Raw genomic sequence first — 21,829 nt, forward strand, 5'->3', positions numbered from 1 at the left:
ACTTTCTGTTTTTAATTTTGATCTAGCATATTTCCCTCAACAGGCAGTGGACAACAGATTGCTGGAAAGGGAGACACCTAGTGCCCAAAGCTTCAAAGCTTCAGAGCCTTTTTTTTGGGGGGGGGGGGGGGATCAGTAATTTTGGTAAATTAAGTATTTTACAAATATGTTAGAAACCGCATAGGCTATCACATGGAGGGAAGTTGTTTGAAATTAAAGTGAACATTTAAAGAGGAACTGACAGATATTTCACCTGCACTAAATCCAATATACTGAATTATAGTGCGGGCGATTAGCTCTAAAAAGAAAGGTTACTTACATATTTAGGTAAAGTATTTCCAGAGTTATGTTGTTAGTAATATTGTTGCGATTGTGTATCTGTGTGCCAAGCTCCCCTGCCTCAACAATATTCACTCCCCGGCCCACCCCCTTTCGTGATGTGCGAGCCTACACAGTGTGGGGACGGATAAGCACTCTGCAGCTCTGCTCCTCGCTATACCAAACTTTCAGACTTTCGGAGCAGTGCGCTCATTCCACCTACAAAGGGTCTCACATCATGAAAGGGGGGCAGGCTAGGGAGTGAATATTGATGAGGGAGGGGCGGTGGGCAAGCCGACTCCCCCTCTCCATTGCGCACAGGAGTATAATAGTAATGGGCAAAACTCTGGAAATATTTTACCTAAATATGTAAGTAACCCCACATATCTACAACTATTTAACCACACTATTAGGGCTGGGCTGACCGAATATGTGTATCACGGTATTTTTTTTAACTTACAGCGGTTCCACGGTATATAACGGTATTTTCAACCCCCCCAAATCATGTGACCCGCGTACGGTGTTTGGCTATTTCGGTATTCGTATGAACCGGTATACCGCCCAGCCCTACACACTATCAACCAGTATATAGGGTTTAGTTCAGGTGAAACAGCTGACAGTTTCTCTTTGAAAGAGTAGAGTTGGGCAAAAAAGTATTTTGTCAGCCACCAATTGTTCAGGTTCTCCCAAGATGAGAGAGGCCTGTAATTTTCATCATAGGTATACCTCAACTATGAGAGACATAATGAGAAAAAATATTCATAAAATCACATTTTCAGATTCTTAAAGAATTTATTAGAAAATTATGGTGGGAAATAAGTATTTGGTCAATAACAAAAGTTCATCTCAGTTATATACCCTTTGTTGGCAATATGAAAAACAAACAAAAATGTGTCCCTGAGGGTCTCAGGGTAATTGAATACTAATCAACCTTTAAGGGGTTGCCCCCTCTCGGGGATAAGCCCTTACTAGATACCCTCCCCTAAAACCAACTTTTATTGAATTTATATTAAAATTCTTATAACCCCTTCACACGTTTTAAAATTATCAGCGATGCAGTACTGTACTAGCAGTGGGGATATTGCATTAACCCCCTACTGTATTAGGTATCACTGGAGTTATGGTGCCTAAATTGTAAATATGATTGGTGTGCTGCGGTATCTGCATCACCTAACCATAGACTACCAGTCCTATTATAATTCAAGATCTGCCGCTGGTTAAAACACAGTCAAAACCTCCCCGACGTTTCGCGGATGAATCCGCTTTGTCAAGGGTTGCGAGGCTACTGAGCTCCGGACGCCCATCACTAATTAATATAACCTCGTATCCTCCACGAGGTTATATTAATTAGTGATGGGCGTCCTGAGCTCAGTAGCCTCGCAACCCTTGACAAAGCGGATTCATCCGCGAAACGTCGGGGAGGTTTTGACTGTGTTTTAACCAGCGGCAGATCTTGAATTATAATAGGACTGGTAGTCTATGGTTAGGTGATGCAGATACCGCAGCACACCAATCATATTTACAATTTAGGCACCATAACTCCAGTGATACCTAATACAGTAGGGGGTTAATGCAATATCCCCACTGCTAGTACAGTACTGCATCGCTGATAATTTTAAAACGTGTGAAGGGGTTATAAGAATTTTAATATAAATTCAATAAAAGTTGGTTTTAGGGGAGGGTATCTAGTAAGGGCTTATCCCCGAGAGGGGGCAACCCCTTTGTTGGCAATGACAATTTTTTTAGGTATGTAAATAACTTTTGCGCTAGTGTAAAAACTAAACAGAAAAAAAATTCTGTTTTGAATATTTTTATTATTATTATTTTTTTATTAATAGCACAAAGTGCTGCTAAAATATGTTTAGAAAATTGTATCCACTTTACATTACGGTTATTTTATATAGGGAATGCACAGATTATAGGGAGCCGGGATGGAAGCATTGTTTGGGCTGTTTGTTTCTATAATTTTGCTACACTTATTTATTTTCACATATACACACAAATATATACACACACATATAATAGCCTACAGATATTTCTCCCAATGTGCATTTGGCATAAAGGCACAATGACTCAATCTTACAATTTTATCCTTCTTAAACCCCCACAAATCTGTTGTTGAAGAAAAGTGAGGACACCTCTATACATATTAAATGGTCAGCCAGTCCTAACAAAATTAGTAGGTTAGGATGACATTAATGTGTCTAGACTCTATCAGTACAGTTTAATATCATTTATAGACAAATATATTGTTATGAATTATCATGGTTTTATGATGTCAATACGTACGTGGAGCAAAGTCAAGCCCATTTGGTCAGATCTCACAGAAGAACTACTGTAGCAAAAATACAACACAAAGTTGATATATGCAACGATAGATATCAGAACACAGTGTGTCAAAGCTTGATGTGTATGGAGCTGTGTAGTACACAGCATTAGGCAGATGGTGTGACGACTAATACATTAGGAAATATAAAGTGTAAACTTAAAGGTGAATGCAAAAAACTTAGCGCTTACTCAAAAACTTGATATATGACCATCTGGCTATTTTATCAAAAAACAGATAAAAAAACCAAAGTTTTTATGAAGACCCACAAATACGTATTCCTGTATAATCTAAAAGCAGTTATGTATACATCACATCTCCTTCAAACAATGGACAGCAATAGATAATTCCTAGTGAAAAAAAAAGATATTTATCTAAGTTTCTTGGGTCACTTGAGAAACAAAAGGATGGGAAGCACCAATGACCTTCCCTTTATTCCACATAACCCTCACTCCTGGAGCAATTGTGTTTCTCCATTGGGATAAATCATCTGTCATGAAGTGAAGCATGAATAAAAAGGACTGAAGAAGAGCGTGGGGCTCTCAAAGGTGCAATATATCCCTGAACGTTATTAACTGCATTGAACACACTTTACTAAATTATATATGTGTTTAAACCTTATTAACATTTGAACTAGGAGGTCCACATCTGTTTCACTGTGACAACTAGATTCAATAGATACCTGAAAAGATGATGCAGCTCCATATACTGAATAAGCAGATGTCTGACCAACCTTACTTCAGCCTATCTTCCGATAAACAATGGGCACTTACAGTCATGGCTGTAAATGTTGGCACCTGTGACATTACTCACAGAAAAGGATTGCAGTAACACATGTTTATTGCCTTTGTGTGTATTGGAACTAAACTAAAAAAGGGAGGAAAAAAAGCAAATTGGACATAATGTCACACGAAACTCCAAAAATGGGCTGGACAAAATTATTGGCACCCTTAACCTAATATTTGGTTGCACACTCTTTGGAAAAAATAACTGAAATCAGTCGCTACCTGTAACCATCAATAAGCTTCTTACACCTCTCAGTCGGAATGTTGGACCACTCTTCCTTTGCAAACTTCTCCAGGTCTCTCTTATTGGAAGGCGCCTTTTCCCAACAGCAATTTTAAGATCTCTCCACAGGTGTCCAATGGGATTTAGATCTGGACTCATTGCTGGCCACTTCAAAACTCTTCAGTGCTTTGTTGCCGTCCATTTCTGGATGCTTTTTGATGTATGTTTGGGGTCATTGTCCTGCTGGAAGACCCAAGATCTCGGATGCAAACCCAGCTTCCTGACACTGGGCTGTACAGTGCGACCAAAAATCCATTGGTAATCCTCAGATTTCATGAAGCTTCGCACACATTCAAGGCACCCAGTGCCAGAGGCAGCAAAACAACCCCAAAACATCATTGAACCTCCACCATATTTCACTGTAGGTACTGTGTTCTTTTCTTTGTAGGCCTCATTCCATTTTCAGTAAACAGTAGAATGATGTGTTTTACAAAAAAGCTCCATCTTTGTCTCATCTGTCCACAAGATGTTTTCCCAGAAGGATTTCGGCTTACTCATTTTGGCAAAATGTAGTTTTGCTTTATTATGTCTCTGTGTCAGCAGTGGGGTCCTCCTGGGTCTCCTGCCGTAGCATTTCATTTAATTTAAATGTCAATGGAAAGAGTTCATCAATTTTTCTCTTCCGTCCACGCCAAGGGAGATTAGCTACAGTGCCATGGGTTGCAAACTTCTTGATAATGTTGCGCACTGTGGACAAAGGCAAATCTAGATCTCTGGAGATGGACTTGTAACCTTGGGATTGTTGATATTTTCCACAATTTTGGTTCTCAAGTCCTCAGACAGTTCTCTTCTCCTCTTTCTGTTATCCATGCTTAGTGTGGCACACACAGACACATAATGCTCACACCTGTTACTTGCCCCAGGCGAGTTTAAAGGAGCATCACATGCTTGAAACAATTATCCACAATTTTGAAAAGGTGGCAATAATTTTGTCCAGCCCATTTTTGGAGTTTGGTGACATTATGTCCAATTTGCTTTTTTTCCTCCCTTTTTTGGTTTAGTTCCAATACACACAAAGGGAATAAACACGTGTATAGCAAAACATGTGTTACTGCAATCCTTTTCTGTGAGAGATACTTCATTTTCTTGACAAATCTCAGGGGTGCCAACATTTACGGCCATGACTGTAAATGCCAGTGTGTTACATGCATGAGCATATATTAGCTCAGCGTTCCCAACAAGGGCAAGCATCCTAGCAGGAGGAAGAAGATGCAAAATTATAAAATCTTTCAGGATCTTGTAAACTACTCCAAACTACTGTACAAGGAGGAAGAAGTAAACATCTCCAATGTTAAAGATTTTCTTCCTTCCTTCTAGTGGGATTTGTCACCTAGGATGTGTTAAAAAGGGGTTATCCTGGGATAAAAAAAATGAGCAAATTTCTTCCAAAAACAGCAACATGCCTGTTCGTAGGTTGTGTGTGTTATTGCAACTCAGTTACATTGAAATGAATAGAGACAAGTTGTAATACCACACACAACCTGAGGACAGAGGTGGTGCTGTTTTTGTAAGAAATTAGCTCTGTTTTTCTATCCCTGGATAACCCTTTTAACACATGAAATGAATCCTTCAGTTGCGCTGAACATTTGTTTTTCGCATCCACCGCTTATCTTAATTTTCAATCATTCATTCACACACATCGGATTCACTGCAGATTTGAAGATTTTCTAAGGCAAAAATTTTATTGACATGTTAATGAAAAAATCAATAAGAATTGCCTTGTAAAATGCGCAGTTGCAGATTTTACAATTTCAAATCTGCAGCAGATCTGGCGTGTGTGAATGTACCGGGGTTCTCCAGTGGAATTTTTTTTTTCATTTTAACTAACTCCAGAAAGTTAAACAGATTTGTAAATTACTATTTAAAAATCTTAACCCTTCCAGTACCTATCAGCTGTTGAATACTACAGAGGAAGTTCTTTTCTTTTTGAATTTCTTTTCTGTCTGACCACAGTGCTCTCTGCTGACACCTCTGTCCATGTCAGGAACTGTCCAGAGCAGAAGAGGTTTGCTATGGGGATTTTTTTGTACTCTAGATAGTTCCTGACATGGATAGAGGTGTCTGCAGAGAGCACTGTGGTCAGAAAGAAAATAAATACAACTTCCTGTGGCGCATACAGCAGCTGATAAGTACTGGGAGGATTAAGATTTTTAAATAGAAGTCATTTACAAATCTGTTTAACTTTCTGGCACCAGCTGATGTAAAAAAATAGTTTTCCACTGAAGTACCACTTTAAAGGGGCTTTCCCACCAATCAAAAATATGGCCATTTGGCCAGCCATAAACAACTGGCTGCTACACATTTTGCATAACGCCTATTGACATTAATGGTATTGCGCAAATGTTACAGCACAAGGGGCTACACTGTTTACATAAGTCTAGAAGTTACGCAAACAGCATAGCTCACGGGGCTACACTATTTGCACAAAACAGCTGATTCGGCTGTTTCTCGTGTCCAACTATCTCTGCTGGCCACAAACGCTGGAGATGGCCAGGTGGCCATATTTTAATTGGGGGAAAACGCCTGTAAGCAAAAAGGAAATTTACTATTTAACATAATGTTTATTTTTTTCCTTTCTGTCAGGCTTCCATTGCTTTTAGTCAGTCAGAACAGGGAATTTTGCCATGCTAATCTAGGTGAAAAAATGTTAATTTTTTAAAATAGCGAAAATTTGTATTAAAGCCATATATTGACCCGCTATTGATATAGACAGGATGGCATCTTGCAGTTGCCAAATTTAGATGGAGGTACTGATATGCTCTGAACAGCCTGTTCTATTTTGTCCCAGCAAAGCTCTATTGGATATAGAGCTGGGGACTGTGAACGCCAGGGAAGCAAGGAAATGTCACTGTCATGTTTCTGGTACCAATCCATGACTGTATGACCCTTATGGCACGATGCACTCTCCTTTTATCATAGATACTGTGAGAGATTTAGCTGCGTAGAGCCATGTAAAATAGTTGTCAGAGAAAGTGACACAGAAATATTGTTTAAAATAAGGCTTCGCCTATCTTGCAGAAGAACAATAATAAAATTATAACCCCCACATTAAGGTAAAAAAAAATAAAAAAAAATTAGTTCTGCTAGTCAAAGCAATAGCTAAACGTAATAATCCCTAGCTATACATGTGACTTTCTACCAGTCACCCAACCAAAACAAAAGGCATCAAGATGTGTTACTCACATGAATTAAAGGGGTACTCTGGTGGAAAACTTTTGCTTTTTAAATCAACTGGTGCCAGAAAGTTAAATAGATTTGTAAATTACTTCTATTAAAAATTCTTTATCCTTCCAGTACTTATTAGCTGCTGAATACTACAGAGGAAATTATTTTCTTTTTGGAACACAGAGCTCTCTGCTGACATCACGAGCACATTGCTCTCTGCTGACATCTCTGTCCATTTTAAGAACTGTCCAGAGTAGGAGAAAATCCCCATAGCAAACATATGCTGCTCTGGTCAGTTCCTAAAATTGACAGAGATGTCAGCAGAGAGCACTGTGCTCTTGATATAGGAGAGAGCACAGTGTTCCAAAAAGAAAAGAATTTCCTCTGTAGTCTTCAGCAGCTAATAAGTACTGAAAGGATTAAGATTTTTTAATAGAAGTAATTTACAAATCTGTTTAACTTTCTGGCATCAGTTGATTAAAAAAAATAAAGGGGGACTCTGGTGGAATTTATTTAAGTGTCCCACAAGAGCCTAGCAGATGAGCGACCTCCAGCACCTCGGCTGCATCTGGCCAAATTGACAACCTGAACTACCAGGAATGGAATGACATGTTCTACTCAAACCTGCCTGTCATACCATCAAAGTCCAGGCCTATAAACAGACTTTACCAAAATTCATTTAGCAACTATGCTTTGCTAGGGATTTTCAACTACCCTGGACATATGCCTATAAAACACCAATATGCAGAAACTGACCTAGTTATACTTAGTATTACTAAACAACATTTCTTATATGATATTAAACGGCACTGTCGGATTCAAAAACCATTTCTATGTTGTACATCTTGGCAAAACATTATCCTTTCTAACTGAAATATAACTTTTTTTTTTTAGAGAAATCATGGCTTATTAAAAAAAAAATAATAATAATAATAAAAACACCACTAGAGGTCCTCATACCTTAGAGAACATAATGCTGCCCGGTTGCAGTATTATCTTTGTACAAACTGAAGCACAGGTATGGGCAAAGTCCCGTTAGTAAGGGTGGGACTAGCCCTCATCTGTGCTTACTCCTATCCTATCACACTGCAGCATGAAAACAGAGAGAGTGGGCTACAGAGCAGCCTGCAGTGACTGGATGAAGAGACCCAGCACTGCACAGCAGACTCAAGAAAACTGAGGAAACACCCTCTCCAAAGCACAGAATGACAAACCAAGTGAGCAACAGAAAGAAGGTATTTGTGAGAGAAATATATAAATAAATGTACACAATAAGGATTAGGTACATATTAATATTAAATGTACATAATTAGGATTAGCTACTGAGTAACATTAATTTTTTTTGTTTTTGTCAGATATGACAGGTACTTGATAGATATGTGCTTATTGTAATAATATGTAATAACATTTTTCTCTTTTTTTCTTTATTGATATATGCTTATAATGTTTTATTTTTCTAAACTATTATATCTTATTAATTACATTAAGTTGCTTTCATTAAAAAGAAGGTACAGAAAGGATAAATGTCCTACATCAGCTACTTAATACACAACCTCTGGTAAAGCTAAGATCTGCTTCCTTTACCTCTTGTGAGCTATTAACCTTGTCACCAACACTTAAAGTAATTAGGATTATCTCAGACTCCCAAGCTTTGACAAGTTCATTGTGTACTTTCTAGAGTGCTCATTCCTGGCACTTAGAAGAAGGTGTAAAAGGTAAAGGCATGAATAGAGATCTTTATTCCACCTGATCGGATGGATTAATGATTTGGTTTGCAGAGCATGCCTGTATTCTATCTGATGGGAAGGATGGGGTTTCTGCACATTTAGTCAAAAGGAAACGTTTGATAGCACAGGATACTTTTATAGAACTCATCACCTCTCCATTTTAATTTAGTTTTTTACAAAAGACGAATATCATTTTTTTTCTTTACTTCTTTAATATGTAAAAACAATATCATAAATATGCAATGGTCTACGTCATTATATAAACAACATATTCTGCCCAAGAGTCCTCCTAGTTAGTACAGACAGAAAAGACAAAAAATAGCTACAATTATTTTAAAGCATAGTATAAATATACAGACTAATGGATCTGACTACACACAGGGTTCGTTTGTAGTCAGTAATCATGCAAACAATAGCAAAGGAGCCGTATACACAAATCAGATAATTATTTATCAAAACTTCAACATTAAAGTGGTCACAAAAGTGTACATATTATATATAGAGTCCCATAAATTGTATCTGAGTGTGTCTGAAAACAAAGGTGTTAAATGTTACAGTGGCAATCGAGAAGAGAATTTATAATACTTTCCACCTGAAGTGCATCCCAAGGATGTATTCACATGTACAGTATCCTGCGTAGGATTTGAAGCAGTGTTCAGTCATTTAGTTTACACTGAAATCTGCAGCGTCAAATTCTGTGCATCAAATATGTGCAGGGTATTTAATGTGTGAATAGACCCTTAAAGGGGTACTCCACTGGCCTGCGTTTGGAACATTTAGTTCTGAACGTTATGTTGGCGCTGTGGGGGTCGGCCACACCCCCTCGTAACGTCAGGCCATGCCTCCTCAATGCAAGTCTATAGGAGTGGCCCCCTACCATAGACTTGGATTGAGGGGGCATGGTCTGTCATCACAAGGGGGCGTGACCAATCCCCACATCGCAAACACAGCATTCGGAACTAAAGGTTCGGAGCGCTGGCCAGTGGAGTACCCCTTTAATGGGTATTCCAGGGTTTTTTCTCTTTAGCTTTTGAGCTCATCATTACACAGTAATAGAACTTGGCATCAAGTGCTCAAAGGCCATTAAAATAGCAAACCAACAGTTACTTACCTATCCAATCCTGTGCTGATTAACCATTTAAAAACACCACTAATACAAATGCCAAAAGGACACATAACCCTACTATAAATCCACTTTCTAAAATGTAACCTATATTAGAACCTCTCAAAGAAATACTTTGTGTACTTTTATTTAAAATTACCAATATTCCTCATTTAGGCTTCTGTTGGCACAATGGTCTTTTTAAAGCATACCCCTCTCCAAAAAGAAGACTGGGGTGCCAACATGAGCATTGGGACTGGAGAGGTAAGTAACCTTCGTTTGCTATTTTACAGCATAAAAATAAATGATTAAAACATAGATAGTCCCTTTAACCCTTAAGTTCTAAGAAGATATTCAACAGAAATATATATAAAAGGTCAAAAGGTGTCTTGTAAAGTGTGAAAAAGCATCATTGTTCTGCAGGTGGTTCTAAACAGAAGGATAACAGTACAGCCCTTGTTAGCTTCATGGTTTATACAAGAACGCAATGCAAAACTGCTTCTGTCAGAGAAATATGCTGCGGGTATGCTTGGCAGAAAGTTATTTTCAGGAAGCTTTGACATTTTCCTTTTTTTATCTTTTCTCCTGAGAAGTAAGGCATTCATAATAACCCGCTTGGCTCTGTAACAGTTGCTTCACAATACTGGAGACTGTGTATACAGTAGATGTGCAGAAAAAAACTGCCTGAGGCAAGAGCAGATACAGATGTAATACAAGCAATAACAAGGAAGATGGTTGCTGCAATTACCTTGCTATTTAACCCAATCTATGGCCCATCAGCAAACGTTTAGTGGAGTGTTTGAAGTGAGACGGGCTGACACAATACATTCTGCTTATCTGTCCCCTCTAGCCATTACATACTCTTTACCCAATATTCGTGTCAAATAAAACAACTGTGCATTGACTTCTCCCTTGTGTTAGCATTATGGGAAAGATTGACAGCTCCAGGATGCTGAGAGGAGGTCATTAGAGGCAGCTCGCTGACTCCTCATGAAAGCACTTCCTCACCTTTGCCCTTAAAGAGCAACCCTACTTGTCAGCCTCCATAACTACATGTTAAAAGGGTGATGTCCCTGGGTCAAATTGTTATGCTAAACGTATAGTATATTTTCATCTGCATAAGAACATATATAAAATAAATAAATAAATAAATCATTAGCATATTAAGGTTATGATCACATCAGCGTTGTGCAACTCTGTTATGATATTTCCCCTATTGACACTTAACAGAGGTCACTCATAATGGATATGAAACTGATGTTAACAGAAATAAAATGGTAAAACCTTGCATATAAAATAATGGACTGTTAACATCCGTTATTAGCTGATAAAACATCCATTCATCTCTGTTAAATGTCCGTTGTTTTGTGTTTTTTATTTTAGCATGCTCAGTAGCAATAATGGATATAATGGTAACCAAGGTTAACAAAGATTACTTCCATAAGCAGACTATAATGTAGGGATGTGGAAATTCTATCGCCCAACGGCCGGGACATTTAGTTCCGGGCACCTGGCAGGTGAATTTTTAATAGATTTAGCCCTGTATCGGGTAAGCAAGGCCAAACCGACTTCCCCCTCCACCCCCCCCCCCCCATAATGCCGGTGTGAGGTGTGGATGTAGACTTGCATGGGACGCAAGTCTGCACCTCACACCGGCGCTCAGTGTGTATGGAGAAGGCTCCTGACTCCTACTCGCTCCATACACCCAAATCTGCTGCGGACAGCCGAAAAGAGCACACCCCCTTTCAAATACGCAGCGGGAAACCCGCAAATAAATCCGCCCGTGTGAACGTACTCTAAAAGTTCATATCACCCCCCTTTCCATATAAAAATATGTAAACATAATACAAATAAACATATTTGGTATTGGCGCGTGCATAATTGACTGAACTATTAAAAAATAACATTTTATATCTCGTATGGTAAATGGCGTAAAAAAAATAAAATAAAAAACAAATCACAGAATTACGTTTTTTATGTTTAGAACATCATATCCCAGAAAAAAAATGAAGTAAAAAAGTGTTCAAAAAGTCTGATCAATGCCAAAATGGTACCGATACAAACAGCATATTACGGACCAAAATACTGAGCCCTATACAGAAAGAAAAAAAAAAGTAAAAAAAAAAAAAATTTATTAAAACATGACGGAAACTAAACAAATTTGGTATTGGTGAAATCAGGCCGACATCAAGTATCAAAATAATATGTAAGTTTGACCACAAGGTGAATGGAAAAAATAAAAGGAAACCCCAAAATTTGCATTTTTTTCACTTTCACCTCACAAATAATTTTTTTTTGTTTCAGAGCATAAGTTATGGAAAAATGAAAGGTGTCATTACAAAGTATACTTACCCGAAAAAAAAACAAGCCTCATATGGGTCTGTAGATGGAAAAATAAGAGTTATGGCTATTATAGGACGAGGAGGAAAAACTAAAGCGCAGAAACTAATAAAGAACCTATTTCCGTAATACTTTGGTTGAAATTATTTTATCTACCAGGACAAGTGGATCGTCATGAGGGACAAGTAGATTGTGTTCCGCTTTAGTCCCTAGGGCAAGTAGTTTTGTTTTAAATTTCTACACCCCTGATAATGTTTTGTGTTTTTTTTATTTTAGCATGCTCAGTAGCAATAATGGATATAAAGGTAACCGAGGTTAACAAAGATTACTTTCCTCAGCATAGACTATAATGTTAAAGAGTCACCAAATAAACTTTTCTAAACTAACTCAGACTATGTTCCCTAACAACTCCTAACACTTCTCCCACCCTTCAAAAAAAAAAAAAAAAAAAAGCTATGTATCTTACCTTTATTCTTGCTCACAATCTTGCTCACAATCTCCCAGCAGGAGAAAGTAGGCGTTTCCCAGCAGGCATGACATCACTGAAGCCTGCTAGGGGACCACTTCCACCCTCACATCCTTGCAGTTCTGTGATGAATAGAAGACCGCAAGCTCTGTTCAGCAGCTTTCAGTATGCATATATTTCAGTAAGGCTCTTTGTAGCTTTCAGGAACACAATGATGTGGTCGGCACTGCGGCTCTCCCTATTCACGTAGCAAGTCAATGCAATCAATAGGAAGAAGTTTTGGCACACGGTAAATTTTGTCTATAACAATGAGTTCTTTAAACATCATGCAAAAGCCTGGTATCGTTTTTTAGATGACGTTTTTTGCATATGGGAGGAGCCACGTCAAACTTTGCTGGATTTCATAAAACACATTAGTGGGGTGTGGCCTGAGCTCAACTTCACCATGACATCTAGTTTAAATACAGTAAAGACACAAATGTTTTACTTTTTAGACACTACTGTAAGTATAGGTGTAAACAGTTTTCTATCCACCGACTTATACATTAAGAGCACAGATAAAAACAGTATCTTACATTATTCAAGTAACCATGCACATACAACTAAATGTGCTATTCCAAAATCCCAATACCAGAGAGTAAGACATATCGTATCAAATTCAAAGACACGAGAGGTGAGAATAAAGGAGATGAGACAGAAGTTCATTAATAGAAGCTATCCTCTCAGATTATTACAAAAGCTGAAAGAGAGTCCTTATCAGAAAGGATACCAAAAGTAGAACAACCGCGTACAGTGGGGCAAAAAGTATTTAGTCAGCTACCAATTGTGCAAGTTCTTCCACTTAAAAAGACCAGAGAGGCCTGTAATTTTTATTATAGGTATACCTCAACTATGAGAGACATAATGAGAAAAAAAAAATACATAAAATCCCATTGTCTGATTTTTAAAGAATTTATTTGCAAATGATGGTGGAAAATAAGTATTTGGTCACCTACAAACAAGCAAGATCTCACAGACCTGTAACTTCTTCTTTAAAGGAGTACTCTAGTGCAGAGTATTCCTGCCCGGGCTGCAAAAAAAGTGAAAATGTCACATGGCGCTCAGCCTATAGCCGATCGCCGCGATGTTCCGCCTCGGCCGGCGATAGGCTGAGCGTTATGTGATGCTTCGTTACACCCGGAAGTATGAAGAAGATGGACCGGAGGACCGATCAGCTGTAGTGGCGCTCCGCGGGAACCCAGGAAGGTGAGAGATGGTTCATTTAAATTTTTTTTGCAGCCCGGGCAGGAGTACTCTGCAGCAGAGTACTCCTTTAAGAGTCTCCTCTGTCCTCCGCTTGTTACCTGTATTAATGGCACCTGTTTGGACTTATCAGTATAAAATACACCTGTCTACAAGCTCAAACAGTCACACTCCAAACTCCACTATGGCCAAGACCAAAGAGCTGTCAAAGGATACCAGAAACAAAATTGTAGACCTGCACCAGGCTGGAAAAATTTAATCTGCAATAAACAAGCAGCGAAGAAATCAACTGTGGGAGCAATTATTAGAAAATGGAAGACATACAAGACCACTAATAAACTCCCTCGATCAGGGGCTCCACGCAAGATCTCACCCGTGGTGTCAAAATAATCACAAGAACGGTGAGTAAAACTCCCAGATCCACACGGGGGGACCTAGTGAATGACCTGCAGAGAGCTGTGACCAAAGTAACACACTACGCCACCAGTGCCAGATGTGTCGCCTTGCTTAAGCCAGTACATGTCCGGGCCTGTCTGAAGTTTGCTAGAGAGCATTTGGATGATCCAGAAGAGGATTGGGAGAATGTCCTATGGTCAGATGAAACCAAAGTAGAATGTTTTGGTGTTTGAAGGAGAAAGAACGCTGAGTTGCATCCAAAAACACCATACCTACTGTGAAGAATGGGGGTGGAAAAATCATGCTTTGGGGCTGTTTTTCTGCAAAGGGACCAGGATGACTGCTCCGTGTAAAGGAAAGAATGAATGGGGCCATGTATCGTGAGATTTTGAGTGAAAACCTCCTTCCATCAGCAAGGGCATTGAAGATGAAATGTGGCTGGGTCTTTCAGCATGACAATGATCCCAGACTCACCGCTCGGGCAAAGAAGGAGTGGCTTCGTAAGAAGCATTTCAAGGACCTGACCTAGCCAGTCTCCAGATCTCAACCCCATAGAAAACCTTTGGAGGGAGTTGAAAGTCTGTGTTGCCCAGCGACAGACCCAAAACATCACTGTCACTGCCAACAAAGGGTATATAACAAAGTATTGAGATGAACTTTTGTTATTGACCAAATACTTGTTTTCCACCATAATTTGCAAATAAATTCTTTAAAAATCAGACAATGTGATTTTATGGATTTTTTTTCTCATTATGTCTCTCATAGTTGAGGTATACCTATGATGAAAATTACAGGCCTTCTCTCATCTTGTTAAGTTGGAGAACTTGCACAATTGGTGGCTGACTAAATACTTTGTTGCCCCACTGTATGTATTTTGTTCACAAGTTTCACCCACTGAATCACAAGATTGATGCAGTAGTACGAAAACTGGCACATTTTAAAAGACGCTTATCCTGATATCAGGGAATTCAGTGACATACCCATCTGTTGCAATAAGAAAGCTCCTAACATTAGGAACAAATTAGTAAAAGCAGATATTGGGAGTCAGATAAAAAGATTATATCTAATTGTAAATATGGGACATTCCCATGTTTAAATTGTACACATTGCTCTAATGTACTTAAAGGCGATCAGATTTTTCATCCACACCGAGGTACACCTTATAAAATCAAAGGTTTACTATACATGTGACACATCTAATGTAGTATATGTGTTAAAATGCCCATGTGGATTACTTTATATAGGTGAGACTTCACAACGTATGACAGACCGTCTGAGCAAACACAAGTCGCTTATTCGTTGTAAAAATGTACAACTCCAAGTACCTTATCATTTTCATGAAAAGGGACATAGTATAGCTCAATTACGGTTTCAGATCTTGGAACAGGTAAGATACCCGAGACGTGGTGGTGACATTAAAAAACTCCTCCCCTATCGTGAAGCATTTGGATTTATACACTTAATACATTGCTTAATACAAAAGGTCTTAAAGGGGTTGTGCGCTGCCCTGACTTTTGGAGCTCCGCTCACAGCGTCCGGAAGTTCATTACTCCGAATGAACACTGTGTGCAGGCTTCTGTGTTCGCGGCCGCCGGACGTGACGTCACGCCCGGCCCCTCGTGACGTCTCGCCCGCCCCCTCAACGAAAGTCTAAGGGAAGGGGGCGCGACCGCTGTCACGCCCCCTTCCCATAGACTTTGGTAGAGGGGGCGGGCATGACGTCACGAGGGGCCGGGCGTGACGTCACATCCGGCGGCCGCGAACACGGAAGCCCGCACACAGCGTTCGGAGTAATGAACTTCCGGACGCTGTGAGCGGAGCTCCGCAAGTCAGGGCAGCGCACAACCCCTTTAACCGAGATTATGAGATTTCACAAAATATGCAATTTACAGTATACTTGATCATTCATCATCTTTTTACTTTCCTTACAGACCCAGCAGAGACCAACTTGAAAGTCCAACATTTGAAAATCCTGTTTGTTAGATTTATGTTACATGATATATATATAATTGATCACACGGCGAAAGTGATTTTTTGTTATTATTAATTTATGTTATTTTGATTTGTATTGTGAGGTCCATTCCGCTATGAAGATCATTATGTTATGTCACACCCCCTTTTGTGAGGTTAAATGATGCTATTTCCGATGTGAACACTAGCTGTTGAAAGGCTCAGGTATGAGCCGATACGTGTGCAGTAACGCCCAGCTATGCTAACCTGAATAAACCCTTTGCAGCTTTCAGTGAGGCTCTTTGCAGCTGTCAATCAAGCTCAGTGCAGAGAAACACTTCCTGAGTTTGGTCTCCTGCCATTACAAGCAGAAGACCAAAATCTAAGACTTTGACCAGACGGAATGTGTTCAGGCCAAGAAAGGAGACCCCTGGTGGCTAGAAGTATACAGCAGAAAAACTAACATAAAACGTTTTTTAATGGAAGCCAAGTACAAAAGTTATTTATTTGGCATAAGGAATCAAATATAAAAAATCCTGTTTAACCTCTTAAGGACATGCGCCGTAAATGTATGGCGCTGCATAGCTCCTCTTATCGCACAGAGCTGTACATTTATATGTGATACCAGCACAGGAGATGCGCTCGCTTCATTCCCGGCGGGTTCCGGTGGCTGTCAGCAGCCGCAGACCCGCCGGTAATGGCAGACATCAGCGATCGCTCTGATGTCTGCCATTAACCCCTCAGGTTGCGTGATCAATACAGATCACGGCATCTGCAGCAGTGCGGAACTTATAATGGCTGATCTGATCACCCGTGGCACTGCCACGGGGATCAGATCAACCAAGACGGTGGACAGAGGTCCCCTCACCTGCCTCCGTCAGTCTCCCTGGGTCTTCTGCACTGATCTGCCTTCAAGCAGACCAGAGCAGAAGATTGCCAATAATACTGATCTTTGCTATGCCCTATGCATAGCACTGAACAGTATTAGCAATCTAATGATTGCTATAAATAGTCCCCTATAGCGACTAAAAAAGTGTAAAATAAATGTAAAAAAAAATAAATAAAAAAAATTTGAAAAATCCCATCCCCAATAAAGTTTTTAATCACCCTTTTCCCCCATATTAATACATAAAAGCGTAAAAAACGATAAATAATAAACATATTTGGTATCGTTGCATGCGTAAATGTCTGAACTATAAAAATATAATGTTATTGATCCCAAAAGGCGAACGGTGTAAACGTAAATAAATAAAAAAATTCAAAAATTTGTCACATCAAACTCCCAAAAAAATGAAATAAAAAGCGATCAAAAAGTCACATATTTGCAAATCTGGCACCAAAACAAACTACAGATCATGGCGCGAAAAATGAGCCCTCACAAATCCCTGAATACGGTAAAATCTGAAAGTTAGAAGTGGTCAAAATAGGGCGATTTTAAACATACTGATTTTGAAATGAGTTTGAGATTTTTTAAAAGCAGTACAATACTAGAAAAGATAGAAAAGTATGTAACCATGGGTATAATTTTAATCGTATTGACCCAGAGAATAAAGAAAACATGTATTTTTTACCGTAAAGTGTACAGCATAAAAATGAAACCCCCCAAATTTGCAAAACTATGATTTTCGTTAAAATTTCCATACACAAAAAATAATTTTTTGGGTTTACCATACATTTAAGGGTAAAATGAGTGATGTCATTACAAAGTAAAACTGGTCACGCAAAAAACAAGCCCTCATATGGGTCTGGGAGTGGAAATATAAAAGAGTTATGAATTTTAGAAGGTGAGCAAAGGAAAAAGCAAAAACGCAAAAATAAAATTGGTTGTGTCCATAAAGGGGTACTCCGGTGCTTAGACATCTTATCCCCTATCCAAATGATAGGGGATAAGATGCCTGATCGCGGGGGTCGCGCTGCTGGGGACCCCTGTGATCTTGCACGCCTTCACTCCGGGTCTGATTACTGTCGATCACGGGGACGGAGCATTGTGATGTCACGGCTCCGCCCCCATGTGAAGTCACGCTCTGCCCCCTCAATGCAAGCCTATGGGCCCATAGGCTTGCATTGAGGGGGCGGAGCATGATGTCACAATGCTCCGTCCCAGTGATCGACAATAAACAGACCTGGAGCGAACACGCTCCGGGGTCTGATTCTAACGGGGTGCGCCGTGCAAGATCACGGGGGTCCCCAGCGGCGGGACCCCCGCGATCAGGCATCTTATCCCCTATACTTTGGATGGGGGATAAAACGTCTAAGTGCCAGAGTACCCCTTTAAGGTGAAAATGGGCTGAGTCCTTAAGGGGTTAATGACAGTGCCCATTTAACTTACTAAGTACTACGTACATTAGAATATCCATTATTTATTATGAATTAAAAAAAATACTGCATACCTGGTACTTTTCTCTGTTATAAATAACTGAAGTGAAGGATAACTGATGGTAACTGAGTACAATGGAGATTAAACATAGCCTATAGGAATGAATGGGATCCATTACCTTAATTTTCCTTTCTCTAATGGAATTGAGTAACGGAAAAGAAAGACGCTGATGTGAACCTACCCTTATGTGCATAGTTACATTCTGGAGGCACACTACAGGGTCGGGTCACCAGTGGATCCGCACCATAAAATACGCTGCAGATCCGTTACGTTTAACCTCACCCTTACAACCGTATGCAAAACTGTGCATTATAAAAACTGTATAGGGTTATATCTGTTAAAAAGTAATTCCACAGTTGCCCACAGCACTGCAGGAGTCCTGGGCGGCTATGCACCCGGATACATCTAGTTGTGTACGTTTTTGTATGGTAAGTCAATGTATAAGTTTTTCTATATGGTTGCATACGGTTTTCAAATCTAAAACGTATACTGCAACCGTATAGCAAAATCGTGATGTGAATGCACCCTAAGTCATTCTTTCAATCCTACATTTTCTCTCTCCTTCCTTGTTGAGTGGATTGGTCCATCATGGCATGATATCTGAGCTTTGTTGTGTGCTCTAAACCATGTTTCCTTTAATGCTTCTCCTTCACAACATGCAACCTCTAGTACACTGAGGAAGAGCTCTGTTCTCCACCCATGCTTTACACTGCTGCTCATCTTGTTTTAAATGGCTGCTGTGTATAGGCACGTGCAAACTTTATTCTATCGGTCAGTACAACTATTATTCCAATTATAATTTTTGTTTCGCTTTATAGTTTAAAAAAAATTAGACCTCTGTTCATTGCCATATTCTGACCCCTATAACCTATAAATGTTTCCATCTACTGCTGATAGCAGCAGGCATCTGCCGACTATGATGTGGACCCGACTCGTAGCCCTTTGCCATATTCCCTTAACTCAACCCATGATGTACATATATGTCATGGGTCGGGAAGGGGTTAAAGTGTAACTGTCATTTCAAGTGACTTTTCATAGTGCGTTGTTTTGTGTGTGTACATGAGGAGTAGCACTATTTCCATCTTTTTCATTGATTACCTTTATGCAGGCTCGGGAGTACTTGAAGCCTTGGGAGTACAAAAGGAAGCACTTTTGTCAAATATGATATATTACAAAGTTTCTTATATTTGCTTGAACTATTGATCTCTGCAAAGTTATTTGAAATGACAGCTACTCATTAACACTTAGAGGACATTGGATGTAAATGTACATCCTGGTTCCCTGGTACTTAACATACCAGGACGTATATTTATGTCCTAAGCGGCAGTCCTAGTATGATGCGAGCACAGGAGCTGTGCTCGCTTCATAGACTTTAAGTGACAGCTGCTATCAGCAGCCTTGCACTTACAGTCAATGATGGAGAACGGTGTATTGACGTTCTCTGTCATGAACCCCTTAAGTGCTGGGATCAATAGCAATGAGAGCACTTAAGCGCTGCAAGACCAGCCCCGCTAATGATCACCACCCCTGCAGCATGTTTACAGGGGTCTGATTGGTTCAGTGCTTGCTAGAGCTCCTCTTACTTGCTCCGTACAGGTCCCTCAAGGGAGGTAAGAAGAGGCTCTTTTATTTTAAAACACAGCTCGTGTACAATTTTTTTGAGCTGGATAACCCCATTTTATTCAAGGGGTAAGTATAGCGAAGCCTATGTTCATGCGTCGGAATGCCCGCACAGAGATTCCGCAGACTGCAGGCCCGCACGGGAAATTCTGAGGTGTGCAAAGCGCAGCAGAATCCTGTTGAATTTAACGGGACTTTGCTGCTGTGGAATCTCCCTGCAGAATTCCAATGTGGAATTCTGCATGGAAATTCTGACGTGTAAACATAGCCTGACTGTTCCAAGTTCAGAAGGTACAGCTTTCCCATTCTACCTTGTAAGATATTCTCCCCTTTCCATAGTTACTCTGCCTAACATATTCATTTAGACAAACACCACTGTTAGGCCATGTTCACATGTTGGAATTTCGCTTGGAATATCTGCACAGAAATTCCGCAGCCGGAGAGTCCCGTTGAATTCAGGGGGATTCTGGTGCTCTGTGCACACAGCGGAATTTCGGTGCCAGATGTTTCTGGGCTCAGAAATTCCAAATTTCGTGTCTGCAGAAAGAATGAACATGTTCATTCTTTCTGCGGACTTCACACAGAATACATAGCCGTCTATGAGACGGCGCATTCCTGTGTGGTCCTAGCACCGGCAGCCAAGCCATGTCAGATATTTCTTTAATAAAAATGTCATGATTTTAAAGGGAGACATACAAAAAAGATATTTTTTCTTTATACCTCGCTGGTACAGAATTTACAAGCTCAACAGAACAAATATGAAAAAACTGTTGTGTTGCACAGTGCTCCCACTAAGGGTAAACAGGTATAGGGTTAATGCTTTGCTGAAGTTTTGGCTTCATGCTTGGTTTTAGCTGAATTAAGTATCTTCTAAAATGAAACCGCAACATTAGTGCAGGATAAGAATACAGTGAGAGGCTGTTCTTCTACATTTAAGTGCAAAGGAAAGGAAACTCAGTTGAGCTGCTGAAAACCCCTATTATCATTTCACAGCGAGAGATCGAAAAAGGATTACCTGTATCAGTTCACTTGAACTTAGAAAGCTAAACACCTGCACTACAATGGAATACCACAATCGCCTCTTCACAAATCTGGTGTCGTTTGTGGAACAGTATGGGACATTTTGTAAGCCAAATAAATAAATAAATAAAAATTAAGCAAATCTAACAGTTCTAAAAAGTGTTGAGTATAATTGTCTGACATGTTGCATCAATGATACACTGAACAGCCATAACATTAATACTTACCTCAAAATCAGCTGACAACTGACCTCATTTACTAAAGGTAATCTGACTCTTTTTTCTCTCAGGTTTGGCATCCAAATTGTGTGGCAAGATGTGTCCACCAGGTTTTGCAACTCCTTTTTTTACACAGAAAACCCATGGCTGCCAGGGAAAAGGGGCACGTCCCTGACAGTTTCGAAAAATCCCAACAATCTTACTAATGTTCCCACATACCATGGAAAAATATCTGTCTTGGAAAAAACCTACAAAGAAAATTACACTCCACTCTTAGTAAATCAGGTCCTATGACTCCACAAGACCTCTGAAGGTGTCCTGTGGTATCATGCACCAAGATGATAGCGGCACATCCTATAAGGAGGACCTATAGTCTCTCCTATATTATCTGTTTTATAGGGGTTATCCACCATAAGGTGATTTTAGTACATACCTGCCAGGCTAACTTTTTGTGAACTGGGTATTTCCTGTTGGAGTTCGGTCTCTTAAACTAC

General features: G+C 39.7%; 1 protein-coding gene across 4 annotated transcripts in view; it reads right to left on the bottom strand.

Annotated features, from left to right (window-relative positions):
* The window catches only part of DMRT1 (doublesex and mab-3 related transcription factor 1), a 171,860-nt gene that overhangs the window by 22,827 nt on the left and 127,204 nt on the right, over positions 1 to 21,829 (bottom strand). Inside the window, exon 6 of one of the 4 annotated variants that reach the window (XM_056522971.1) lies at positions 12,513 to 12,634. The exons of 2 other annotated variants lie outside the window; for them this stretch is intronic. In XM_056522971.1, coding sequence (XP_056378946.1) covers positions 12,537 to 12,634 — 98 coding nt within the window. In that variant the 3' untranslated portion in view covers positions 12,513 to 12,536. Of the gene's footprint in view, positions 1 to 12,512; positions 12,635 to 12,697; positions 12,751 to 21,829 lie in introns of those variants that run through there. One more of the 4 variants, XM_056522973.1, reaches the window with a different exon arrangement.

The sequence above is a fragment of the Hyla sarda genome, chromosome 1 (assembly GCF_029499605.1).
Source record: "Hyla sarda isolate aHylSar1 chromosome 1, aHylSar1.hap1, whole genome shotgun sequence".
NCBI lineage: Eukaryota > Metazoa > Chordata > Amphibia > Anura > Hylidae > Hyla > Hyla sarda.